The following is a 13,564-nucleotide window of genomic DNA, read 5'->3' as shown; positions in this document are numbered from 1 at the left end:
TGTTGGTGAATGGATTTTAATGTCAAAATAAGGAAACTTTCCAATCGAAAGTAGCATTATGTATACAGCACAACATTGAAACCTATAGATTCAAGCAGGTTGCTTGTATTCCTATTTCAGACCTACAGGGGCGCTGTTCTCCCAAATTCAAGTTCAAATTCAAGCACACATTGTTGAAATGGCTGAAGTATTAACTAAACACCAGCCCATGAAGTCAAATAGTTAAGATATAGTAATGTTTTTACAATGCAAACTATACATTGCAATTACTACATTTATTAAATAAAGTTCAAGTAAAATATTCTGTGCAGGAATGAATTTACAATAATATTAGGTCTAACCCACTATCACAGTGTTATTTTTAAAAACCTTACAGAACTTTATCATGTTTAATTTGATTCCTTTCTAATATCAACGTTAACAACCTCAATATAACGAGATCCAACTATAGAGGCCTAATTAAAATGCATTTGATCAGACACTGTTTCCTTTTTTATCAACAAATATCCCCACTATAAAACGACCAATCAATTGATCGGTGGTGTCTTGATCAAGTAAGAACACTTCAATAAGGCGTTTATACGTTTTAATTTGTTTGTTTTAACCTGAAAGAGAACTGACGGTTGACAAAATAATTGTTTGACATAAAAGATGACTGCCACAAAAACATGACTAGTGTAAAAACGAAATATTATAGCATGATAATCTTAATCCAACAATCATTAAATGCATTTGATGAATAAATAGCACAAACAAATTACAGAAACATCAGAAATAATAGCCTACATGTAAAACATGAGTAACAGGTCGAAAAACGAATAACAGTCCAAAATGCACACTAGACAACAAATCTTACTGCATCGTTCACGATCTACGTGGAAGATCCATCCCGTGTTTTAGCTGTTAAAGAAATTGCCAACTCCCGTTCAATAATTCTATTCCGTGGCCCTATTCAATATTACAGGTTCCTGTTCAATAACTCCATTCCGCGCACATGTTCAATAAGCGATGGCCCTGTTCAATTACTCCGCTCCGTGTTTTGCGCGCGCTCCCCCTCCTTTCTACTGAACTCCAGCCCCTCGCGCTCTCTCTATCAGCCTCTCACTCCGTCTCAATATGTCTCAAGATGGCGGCCAATGCGGGATCGATGTTTCAATATTGGAAGCGCTTAGATTTACAGCAGCTGCAGGTCAGCCTTTTTCCTTCAAGTTTCTCTGCTTTCTTGAAGCCTTATGTGTGGAAACCCGTTGTCGAGTTGTGGCTTCGCGCTTGAGCCCCTCTTTGCCGGTGTTTGTGGCCGCTTTTGGAGCTCGCTTCTTCCATTGATTAAAGCGGCTCTCTCGTTGATCGGAAATTGATCCTCTTTGTTCAATTCCCATCGATCAGACATAATGGCCGTGGGGAAGCGGTCACTATGGCAATTTGGGGACCAAAGGCGATTCAACACTCATGGAAGACTATTCTAGTGCAAAACTGGCAACTTAACACTTTTGAGAGGATGTATTTGATGTTCTTGATGCGTTTTGTTTGAATAATTTTGTTAAAGAAAATAAGTGCGTTTGTTGTCTAGAGCTCTCGCGGGTGGCGCTGTGGTGCTGAAACGAGTTGGGTGCAGAAGAGTTAGGTGACTTATTTATGTTATCTTAAATGTTTTACACTGGGAAATATTGCTTTTGAAGAAGAAATATACGAAATGCTTTGACACCATGCTTTTCATAATAGCTGTTTATAGTTATTATATTCGAGAAAATCCTCTGGCAAAGCCTCTTGCCCCGTGTGAGCTCTTTATTTAGGGAAGTGTTTAGTCTACAGCTAGGTAACTCATATATATTTTAATAATATAAAAACAGTTAGTCAATGTCTAGTTTCCGCATAGTTTATGTCGTGGTAGTGTTAATCTGTTGAAAGATAAGTGTTAAAGATAGGAAGTCCAGTGAAATTGTGATTTCTACTCTTTATGCGTAGCCATAGTCTATCCTGTAGACATGGATTTGTTTACCCAAGTTCAACTTTACGTGTTTTTAATCTGAAATAGATTAGCCTACCGTTAAATTAATAACCAAGTTGTATGCTTTATTTCGTTTGAATTGTGCGCTCAATAGATTTTAAACGAGCGCACTTTTGCGTTCATGATTTGCTATGTTTATCTATTTTACAATTTAAAGTTATATCTCGACAAAGGCTGCAGTTTAAATTAATCACGTAGCCTACACAAACTTTATACATCGCTTCTTTAAATTGATTTCAACAGGTTCAAGTTATCTAAGCCTGAATTTGAATTGACCGTTGAATAATCGACAGTAGCAATTTGGGAGTGTGGTTTTTGCATATTAGGCAAATGGCATTGGTTTAATGTTTGAAATAGCCTAATCTCAAAATATGTTATTCCAAATGCAAATTGCTTGGTGGGTGCGAATGACTATCAATAGGTCTATAGAATTAAGGAGTTATTGGACGAGTCACAATTCATGTGATTCGAAAACGTTTGCTAATGTATTAGTTTTCATGAAGGATACTCAATGTGTATTTGTCACATTTAAACAAACCCCTACTACCAATCACGACATACTTATTTGTGTATGTAGTCTAGTTAAACATTTGAAATCAATAGGCCTGTCGGGTTACTTTTTATTTATGTATAATTTCTGATTTCTAAATGTCAGTGAACCTAGTAGCCTACTAAAAGCCAATTCAACTCCAATTTCGTGGATTTGTCTTCTTTGCATGCATTTTACATACAAAAGTAATGTTTTTCAAATGAATAGGAGTCGTAATATCGATATAGGTGGCCCCTAGGCTACTATCAAAGGAATGCGTTTGAAATGTACACGTCACTCTGAGTCTCACGGGTTTTGCATAACGTGTCAGGAGGGGGAATGGGACAATGCGTGCATTTTTCAAGGGACAATATTTCCATCGCAAGATTAATGAAATTTAAAAAAATGTGGCGAAAATATGTTATAATCTTATTAATCCCTTTGCCGTTTATTCTCGACCATTGTTTTCCATGCCACGGAGTGTCCGCCATAGCCAAGCTCTGCTGCGGCCAGGGAACAGGTTGATCTCACAATCAATCACAGGAATGTGTTTCCTCAGCTATTGTGCCCTGTGCGACATTTGCCATCGCCTCTTTAAATAATTGTATTTGTTTTAAAATACAATATGGGTGTATTTGACTGCTAGGCTCCTATACTGTTCTTTCCCCATCGGAATTTGTTCAGGCTATTTTGGATTCAACTGATTCATGGTTTTTTGGGGGGAATATTTTCACGTAGCCTAGGCTATTGTGCCTTTCTCCCCCAAAATATTTTTCAGTCTGACTTAAAACCCCAAAAGATGTAGAACATGTTGACGCTTTTATGACTGTTTTATGATTCTCACACGAGGTGCGCTTTTGGCGCCCGGAATATAATGCCTGATATTGTACCCACTGTAACCCCTCTGATAATTGAGAGAAGCACATTGTGCTGTTTGCCTTATTAATCCATAGGCTGCAGTGTTATTGTGTATGTCTTTATTTAAATGGTTAAAGCGTTGTGCATTCCATTCTGGCTAACAATAGTCAACATTGATTCGATTTAATTTTGAAGTGGTCATGGTTAAATTCATATGACTTTGCCTCCACTGTTATCTAAATATAATGCAATTTTGTAATAGGCCTACTTTATTTGCATTTGTTGGAACGTCATACCCCGGTTAAATTGAATTCTGAAACGAAATGTATTCTCAAGTTCAGCTATAATGACATGTCTAATGTTTATAGCTTAAGTAATACATATTTTGGCAGAGATACCTTGCATTATTTAGGCTATTTTGTTATACTCTCTCACAGAGAATGTTTTGGGGGGTATTTTGTATTTGTTTAGAAAGAGTGAACCATTAATCTAGTCAGAAACGTTAACTACTATTATCAATCATTCTAAACACACACACACACACACATACACTGAGTGTAAATTGAGTCTTGACAGCCATACATAGTTCTCACATAAAGTATGCATCAAGAAAGGTTGTGTTAAGAGCCCTGCAATAATCATGGTAAAACCCATCCGATGATATTAGTCAAGACAGCTGCTCAGCAGAGAGGAGCTAGGCGAGGTCCTGTCTGGAGGATCAGACTAGACAGCAGGGAGTACACTGAAGATTTCACCTCAATTATTGATGACAACTTATTTACTTTGCTGCAGTATTGCCACCGGTGAGTCTTTCTGACAGGATATGCTCAGGCGCTGCAATTTGGCCTTTTCATCACAAGCCGCCACAGCCACTTTTAATTGGACTCACAGAATAAAGAGTCGCTAGTGATACATGTACAGTACCAGACAAAAGTTTGGACACACCTACTCATTCAAGGGCTTTTCTTTATTTTTACTATTTTGTACATTGTAGAATAATAGAGAAGACATCAAAACTATGAAATAACACATATGGAATCATGTAGTAACCAAAAAAGTGTTAAACAAATCAAAATATATGTTATATTTGAGATTGTTCAAATTAGCCACCCTTTGCCTTGATGACAGCTTTGCACACTATTGGCATTCTCTCAACCAGATTCATGAGGTAGTCACCTGGAATGCATTTCAATTAACAGGTGTGCCTTGTTAAAAGTTAATTTGTGGAATTTCTTTCCTTCTTAATAAGTTTGAGCCAATCAGTTGTGTTGTGACAAGGTGGGGGGCGGGGTATACAGAACATAGCCCTATTTGGTAAAATACCAAGTCCATATTATGGCAAGAACAGCTCAAATAAGCAAAGAGAAACGAAAGTCCATCATTACTTTAAGACATGAAGGTCAGTCAATCCGGAAAATGTGAAGAACTTTGAAAGTTTCTTCAAAAACCATCAAGCGCTATAATGAAACTGGCTCTCATGAGGACTGCCACAGGAAAGAAAGACCCAGAGTTACCTCTGCTGCAGAGGATAAGTTCATTAGCGTTACCAGCCTCAGAAATTGCAGCCCAAATAAGTTATTCACAGAGTTCAAGTAAGACACATCTCAACACCAACTGTTCAGAGGAGACTGCGTGAATCAGGCCTTCATGGTCGAATTGCTGCAAAGAAACCACTACTAAAGGACACCAATAAGAAGAAGAGACTTGCTTGGGCCAAGAAACACGAGCAATGGACATTAGACCGGTGGAAATCTGTCCTTTGGTCTGGAGTCCAAATTGGAGATTTTTGCTTCCAACCGCTGTGTCTTTGTGAGACACAGTGTAGGTGAACGGATGATCTCCGCAAGTGTAGTTCCCACCGTGAAGCATGGAGGAGGAGGTGTGATGGTGTGGGGGTGCTTTGCTGGTGACACTGTCTGTGATTTATTTAGAATTCAAGGCACACTTAACCAGCATGGCTACCACAGCATTCTGCAGCGATACGCCATCCCATCTGGTTTGGGCTTAGTGGGACAATCATTTGTTTTTCAACAGGACAATGACCCAACACACCTCCAGGCTGTGTAAGGGCTATTTGACCAAGAATGAGAGTGATGGAGTGCTGCATTAGATGACCTGGCCTCCACAATCCCCCGACCTCAACCCAATTGAGATGGTTTGGGATGAGTTGGACCGCAGAGTGAAGGAAAAGCAGCCAACAAGTGCTCAGCATATGTAGGAACTTCTTCAAGACTGTTGGAAAAGCATTCCAGGTGAAGCTGTCATCAAGGCAAAGGGTGGCTATTTGAAGAATCTCAAATATAAAATATATGTTGATTTGTTTAACACTTTTTTGGTTACTACATGACATGTTATTTCATAGTTTTGATGTCTTCACTATTATTCTACAATGTAAAAAATAAAGAAAAGCCCTTGAATGAGTGTGTCCAAACTTTTGACTGGTACTGTACATGTTACAAGTAATAAACCAGTACATTGTTTATGTTTTCTGGCCTTCTCATATTGGTGCATTCCACATTGGAAAGACATTAAGCTTCAAGACAAACCTTAAATGGCTCGGCAGAAATAGGATTTCTGTATCGAGGCCACTATCCCAAACAAGGGAACTACTACTTTCCACTAAGGGATCACCTGGGAAGTGCATTAGATAATGTGAATCCAAGATGTTGTAGTAAACCCAATGGGGATTTTATTTTTTACCACCAGACATTCTAAAGTGGCTTATTTCCAACTGGAATGCAGGCCTATGTCTAAAGCTTGTCAGAGTGTTGCAAGGATATTAATGTTTTTTCACAAGCTGTTCGGGTACTTTCATGCAATCCTGTCGGAAAGACCACCTACTGTACATACTGCACAGTTTTTGGGACTCAATGCTCAACTCAGCCCAGGTGGAACCAATGCATTGACAAATGCTACTCCTACTTCACTATCATTAAATGCCCTGTTTTCATGTCCTGGATATTATGTAGTTCATCAAATAAACAGGGAAACTAGGATATAGGATGCTCACACTGCAGACAGTGCATGTGCAAAGATCAGAGTTAGGGGCTAAGGATTTGAAGGAAATTAACACACACACACACACACACACACACAAACTACCCCTCTCAGATAAAAATATCATGTAAAATAATGTTTTATTGTCACAGACACCAGATATCTCAATGTGTTGTTTTACAGGTTTAGCCATAGTAGTACGGTGCCCCTGGAGCAAATAGAGGTTAAGTGCCTTGCTCAAGTGCACATCGACAGATTTTTCACCTTGTCAGCTCTGTTATTCGAACCAGCAACCTTTCGGTTACTGGCCCAACTGCTAGGCTATCTGACGCGATGTGGTGACTTTCAATATTTTCCTGCTCATCTCAGACAGCCCACAGGAGCTTGCATCTCTGCGGTCGGCCCTTTGATGAAGCTCGGAATAAAGTAGTTTCTTGTCAGGGCCTTTTTTGGGACATGTTCTCTATGCAGCTTACAGTAGGCAGCTCAGTGTGAAACTTTGAAACGGCACCATTACGGGGCTGCCTTTGTAGTTGAAAGGGCGCCCACAGTTTTCTATTCAGGCCCTTGCTCTCCTGATTTTAAGTTTGATTTGTGCCACTTTGTTCATAACCCTCCCCATGTATTGACACATGGTAATATTATGATTTTTTCATGGCTTTTATCTGCCAAATGTTGCAGATCTGTTTTTGATGTAGTGCTTTATTAAAATTATCCATCTGAGACGTGAGTTGTAAAATCTGTTATTATAGCATGTTTAATGTTTTAGTTTTTCCACTGAACATTGTTTTTAACTTACATTTTCTGTTACTATTTTCCCAGAATTAGTTCAGGTTTCAAACTATTAAGGCAGACTGTAACATCTTTATGTTGAATGAGCTGTGTTATGTATACTGAGTATACAAAACATTTAGAACACCTGCTCTTTCCATGACATAGACTGACCAGGTGAATCCAGGTAAAAGCTATGATCCCTTATTGATGTCACTTGTTAAATCCACTTCAATCAGTGTAGATGAAGGGGAGGAGACAGGTTAACTAAGGATTTTTACGCCTTGAGACAATTTAGACGTATTGTGAATGTCTGCCATTCAGAGGGTGACAAAAGATTGGTGCCTTTGAACAGGGTATGGTAGTAGGTGCCAGGCACACCGGTTTGTGTCAAGAACTGCAACGCTGCTGGGTTTTTCACGCGCAACAGTTTCCTGTGTGTATCAAGAATGGTCCACCATCCGAAGGACATCCAGCCAACTTGACACAACTGTGGGAAGCATTGGAGTCAACATGGGCCAGCATCCCTGTGGAATGCTTTCCAGACCTTGTAGAGCCCATGCCCTGACGAATTGAGGCTGTTCTTAGGGCAAAAGGTGGGGTACAACTCAATATTAGGAAGGTGTTCCTAATGTTTGGTATACTCAGTATATTGGGCCTACATTGAAATTATAGGGAGAGCATGGTTGGAGTGTCTGGTTTACATTTGCAGTAGCTAGCAAAGTGTTTGTTACTGTACAGAGATGTTTGCTTGAGAGAAGAAGCTTATCTAGTACAGTACTCTTGCCCTTACACCAGCCTCTGAGCTTATTTTTCTTAGACGTCCATTACGAAATAGGTTCTCAGCCATTTCAAAGGGTCACTTGGCTGTGGGCGGCACCTCAGCATACCACCTGTGTTGATTCCGTATGCTTGTAAGGTGTCCAACTGCAGGTAAGATGCTGTTCTCGGAGGCATTCGGACCTGTGTGTGGTCCTGCATTTTACACGTCAACATATGTAGATTAGTGAAGGAAGCAATGTCGCCCATGACCGCACCATGGAGATTTGAGCTCCCCTGTGCCCTAAACTTGTGCCGGCCTGCCGTTGGCTGTAAGCATATCAGTTTGATATTTATGATGTGGCAGACACAGGCTGGGCTTTGGCTCCCCTATGTTATTTTTAACCCTCTGTTGCAACACAGACGTGTCTTTTCGAGTTGTGCTCCATCGAGAAGAATTTGATGGAAGGATTATTTTCGCTGAGCTCTTCAACAGACAAGACTATTGACCTACGTCTTCATTTTAAAGATCAAATCACATTTTATTTGTCACATGCTTCGTAAACAACAGGTGAAGACTAACAGTGAAAAATGCTACTTACGGGCCCTTCCCAACAATGCAGAGAGAAAGAAAAGAGAAATAATTGAAAAGTAATAATAAATACACAATGAGTAACTTGGCTATATTCACAGGGTACCGAGTCGATGTGAAGGTGTACGAGGTAATTGAGGTAGATATGTACATATAACTAGGAATAAAGTGACTAGGCAACAGGATAGATAATAAACAGAAGCAGCGTATGTGACGAGTCAAAAAAGTTAGTGCAAAAAGGGTAAATGCAGATAGTCTGGGTAGCTATTTGGTTTACTATTTAACTAACTATTTAACAGTGTTATGACTTAGGGGTAGAAGCTGTTCAGGGTCCTTTTGGTTCCAGACTTGGTGCATCGGTATCGCTTGCCGTGCGGTAGCAGAGAGAACAGTCTATGACTTGGGTGGCTGGAATCTTTGACAATTTTTACTGGGCAGCTCGCGGCTGGGTTTCTCTTTGTAATCCATGGTAGTTTGCAAGCCCTCCCACATCCGACGAGCGTCAGAGCCGGCGTAGTAGGATTCGATCTTAGTCCTGTATTGACGCTTTGCCTGTTTGATGGTTCGTCGGAGGTCATAGCGGGATTTCTTATAAGCGTCCGGATTAGTGTCCCGCTCCCTGAAAGCAGAAGCTCTAGCCTTTAGCTATGTGCGGATGTTGCCTGTAATCCATGGCTTCAGGTTGGGATATGTACGTACGGTCACTGTAGGGACGATGTCGTCGAAGCACTTATTAATGAATTTGTCACTGATGTGGTAAACTCCTCAATGCCATCGGATGAATCCCAGAAAGTATTCCAGTCTGTGCTAGCGAAACAGTCCTGTAGTTTAGCATCCGCTTCATCGGATCACTTTCGAATTGAACGCGTCACTGGTACTTCCTGTTTGAATTTTTTAAAATATTGTTTTATACACACGGGAAACTGTTGAGCATAAAAAAACCAGCAGCGTTGCAGTTCTACCATACCCCGTTCAAAGGCACTTGCCCATTCACCCTCTGAATGGCACACATACACAATCCATGTCTCAATTGTCTCAAAGCTTAAAAATCCTTCTTTAACCTGTCTCCTCCCCTTAATCTACACTGATTTTGAAGTGGATTTAACAAGTGACATCAATAAGGGATCATAGCTTTCACCTGGTCAGTGTATGTTATGGAAAAAGCAGGTGTTCATAATGTTTTCTACACTCAGTGTATATTGTCCATTCCCTTGTTCATTCACGACTCCGAGAAACATAGGCTATTATAGTCCCGTGTAGCTCAGTTGGTAGAGGGTTGTGGGTTCGATTCCCATGGGGGGCCAGTATGAAAAAAATTAATAAATGCACTCACTAACTGTAAGTTGCTCTGGATAAGAGCGTCTGCTAAATAACTAAAATGTAAAAATGTATTACAGTTCTTTAGGTCCTGTTGATAGAATAGTCTCGAACGGAGCTTGTCCAGTTTGTTCTCCAGTTGGCCAATAGAATGGAGGGTAGAGGTGCTTTATCTACTCGCCAACGTAGTTTCGTCAGGGTGCCAGCACGTCGGCCTCTCTTACGCCCTTCCTTTTCCGAGTCTCTGGGATTAAGGCCTGGTCCATGGTGAGCAGTATCTCCTGCTCCTCAGACTCGTTAAAGTAGAAATATTAATCAAAATTGAGGTTAGTGATCGCTGTTCTGATGTCCAGAAGCTCTTTTCAGTCATAGCAAACAATGGCAGAAACATTATGTACAAAAAAAGTTACAATCTGCGCAAAAGAAACACAAAATAGCAGAATTGGTCAGGATCCCGTAAAATGACAGCTATCCATTGCAGCGCCATTACATACAAAAAATATACATTGATGCAACAACACAAAGATCCACTCTCAAATATTTAAAGTTTCTATGAAGGTGTTAGATCTAAGTCAAAGTGAGAGCTGTATGCTCTCTGGTCTCTCAGGTCACATGTTTGTACAGCAGGATTTTAGATACACAGGCACCTGAGTATGAATCATCCATGCTAAAACAGGCAAGTTCCTGACTAGCTTTGCCACATGTCAGTGAAAAAGCTGGAGCCTGCACTCAGGACTAAATTTAGAAAACTCCTTAATGCAGAAATTAAAGGAGAACTGTGCCTCAGCGCTCTGCTATCCCTCAACCCCGCCCCCACCACACACACTCCCATCCCGTCGATTCCCCAGTCAGATCCACGCCACTTCAAACTCCAACAAGCTTGTAAACAAGACACAAAACAAGACAGACATTTGCATGTCCCCACCCAAATTTAGCCCAAGCGTCTTTGCCTTTTCCCCTGGGAGTTTGTAATTGCAATGGAAAGCTTGATATTTATGTGTTTTCACATAGCATTTGGGACCCGCAGTATTTTGTGGACCACATTCTTCGAGGCAACACGCTTCAGTCCCGATCAGTCTGTCATTGTGTGAGCTGTGCTCAATGATCACAGCTGGAACCCCTTGTCTCACTGCACAGTTAAATGCTGTAAGACGTACACGCTGTAACTTATCTTCACTATCTTTTTATCCCTCCTTGTGTGAAATAAGACTAGTCAGACATGCCTGTAAAAGCTCAGAAGGAATCCATCATCTGTGGTCATTTTTATGATGCAGAGAATTAAATTTTTTTTATAAAGACATTTGGACCGCACTTGGATTAACAAATCAGTTTAAATGTACTCCTTGCCTGGCCATAGTTTTTGTTCTGTAGCGAGCTGTGCTCGGCAATCAGTGGTTTATCTCCACTGTCAGACAAATAGGTCCAGGCAGAGTAATCACAAAGGGCTCTTTCCTGACTAGAGATGCAATGTGAGCAACCATGAAACTCTTCAGACTAACTTTTAACTGAATACTCTCAGTTCGCAGTTAGGAATGTGTGTCTTAAATCGGGATACTACACTACTCAATGAATGAATGTTCTTTTCCAAAGTAAAAAAAAAAAAAGATTACAGTACAGTGTTCTTTAATGGTGGAAGGGACTCGGATGCAAATGGCTAGATGAGCTCTGTGGCTCTGGGAATGAGGAGAGGGGTCAGGCCCAGAGCCAGTTCACACTATCCTCTACATTACCTCACTACGTCTGCCCCATCCCTCCCTCCACTGTATCTATCTCTCGCCCTCTCTCTGTGAGCTGGGGTTTCATGGGGGCCCCCTTTGCCTCAAACAGTTTTTATAGAAACCCTGACGCCAAATACATAATTACCCTGGAATGTGCTGTCCATTTCAGCCGGGGAGGGTGGGTGGGTTAGATGGAGGGATCCAGGGAATTGGCCCCTCCTCACTCACTTCCCTCTGCCCACTGGCTCTAACGTAAAGGCTACACTGCAGAGCATGCCCACGCACTGTGACTGCATCCTGCCTCCATTCACTATCCAGTCTAACTTCTTCCAGCCTCACAAACTATTGTCTGGCAGCCACAGTCTCTCTTTCACTGTTTGAGAACTCTGGCAGAAAAATAGATCAATCCTGAGAGTAAGTGGAGGAACATTATCACGGGAAGTAGTGGAGCTTGAATAAAGCATTTAAGCATCTTGTTGACATGTGTATCCGTTATGAGTCTCGCATACAGGCACATCACGGAGGAGACACTTGTCTATAAAGGCTTGAAGACAAAATCATACAGCTTGCTTTTGATAATTTTTATCTAGCCTAGTCAGCGGAAATTCAGATTGTGGATAGTGTTCATTTTCATTGTGTTCACCCTGAATGTGAGTGTGTACTTCAGGGACTGAGGTATGATGTCTGCAATGCCACAGCCAGCAGACTTCTATCACCAAGGCCATGTTGTCCCTATTTAACGCAGGTACATTTAGGCATAGACTATACAAGAATGACGTGAGTCAGCAACTGCTTTGACAACCTCTTGTATTATATCACACCATGAAAGGGATGTTTCTATCGCCAGGGTTAAACATATTCCACAGTAAAACATCTGAGGAGATGTTAATATCAACCTTTTGACAGGTCTTTTTGTTTCCAGTTTAGACGGCTTTGAAGCGACAGCACTTCAAGACCAGGAGATGATAGAACTCCCTTTGTGATCTGTTCCCATATTAGAATTTGTTGATCCACTGAATTCACACACAGAGAGAAAATAAAAAGGGATACTGAGACTTTGGCGCTCTCATTCTCTGGTCAAGAAAGTAAATGTAAGGCAACGTAAAATGGCTCGTAAGAGAGTCTGAAAAGCATCAATGCCTAAATTGAAACAGTAAGCTTACAGTGAAAACAAGGGGGGTCGTCGCTGTGAAAGGAAGCAAAAAAAAGTAGAGCAGCAATTTATCTGCTTCTGTGCAGAAACATCTGGAAACAGTTTGGAGAAAATGAGGGAATCTGAAGTACTTGGGAATTAAGAGCTATGGGAAAGAAATAGTCCCCCCCCCCCCCCCCCCGTTTTCCAGAGCGAGATAGTACAGGACAGGAGGTTGCAATCTGGCTTCGCAAGTCGTTAATGATAAAACGGGTAGCCTACTTCACTGTGAGATGTTCTTGCCAGATTCTTCCTCTTCCAAAACAAGGTCATTTTCAGACCAGTATCATTCTGTCAGACACAATTGCAGTTTATTTTATACACAAGTACACAGATTTGCAGATGTTATCGCAGGTGCAGCGAAATGCTTATGTTTCTAGCTCCAACATTGCAGTAATATCTAGAAACAATACAATAACCTCAACAAATCAACATTTGTTGAGGTAATCTGAAGAGATTTCTCCCCATGCTTCCTGAAGCACCTCCCACAAGTTGGATTGGCTTGATGGGCACTTCATACGTACCATACGGTCAAGCTGCTCCCACAACAGCTCAATAGGGTTGAGATCCGGTGACTGTGCTGGCCACTCCATTATAGACAGAATACCAGCTGACTGCTTCTTCCCTGCTCCAATCAAGTGCCGCCACAGGGTATGGCATGGCGTTGCAAAATGGAGTGATAGCCTTCCTTCTTCAAGATCCCTTTTACCCTGTACAAATCTCCCACTTTACCACCACCAAAGCACCCCCAGACCATCACATTGCCTCCACCATGCTTGACAGATGGCATCAAGCACTCCTCCAGCATCTTTTCATTTAGTCT

At 41.1% G+C, this 13,564-nt stretch overlaps 1 protein-coding gene across 1 annotated transcript in view; it reads left to right on the top strand.

Annotated features, from left to right (window-relative positions):
• Nucleotides 1–1,111: 1,111 nt before the first annotated feature.
• cux1a (cut-like homeobox 1a) overlaps nucleotides 1,112–13,564 on the top strand; it is a 237,913-nt gene continuing 225,460 nt past the window's right edge. The window contains exon 1 of the mRNA XM_084178371.1: nucleotides 1,112–1,189. Within this exon, the coding sequence (XP_084034497.1) occupies nucleotides 1,127–1,189 (63 nt within the window). The 5' untranslated portion in view covers nucleotides 1,112–1,126. The remainder of the gene's footprint in view (nucleotides 1,190–13,564) is intronic.

This window comes from Coregonus lavaretus, assembly GCF_964263955.1.
Source record: "Coregonus lavaretus genome assembly, chromosome: 15".
Taxonomy (NCBI): domain Eukaryota; kingdom Metazoa; phylum Chordata; class Actinopteri; order Salmoniformes; family Salmonidae; genus Coregonus; species Coregonus lavaretus.
Note: the sequence above shows the minus strand (reverse complement) of the source record. Positions and strands in the feature narration are given on the sequence as shown.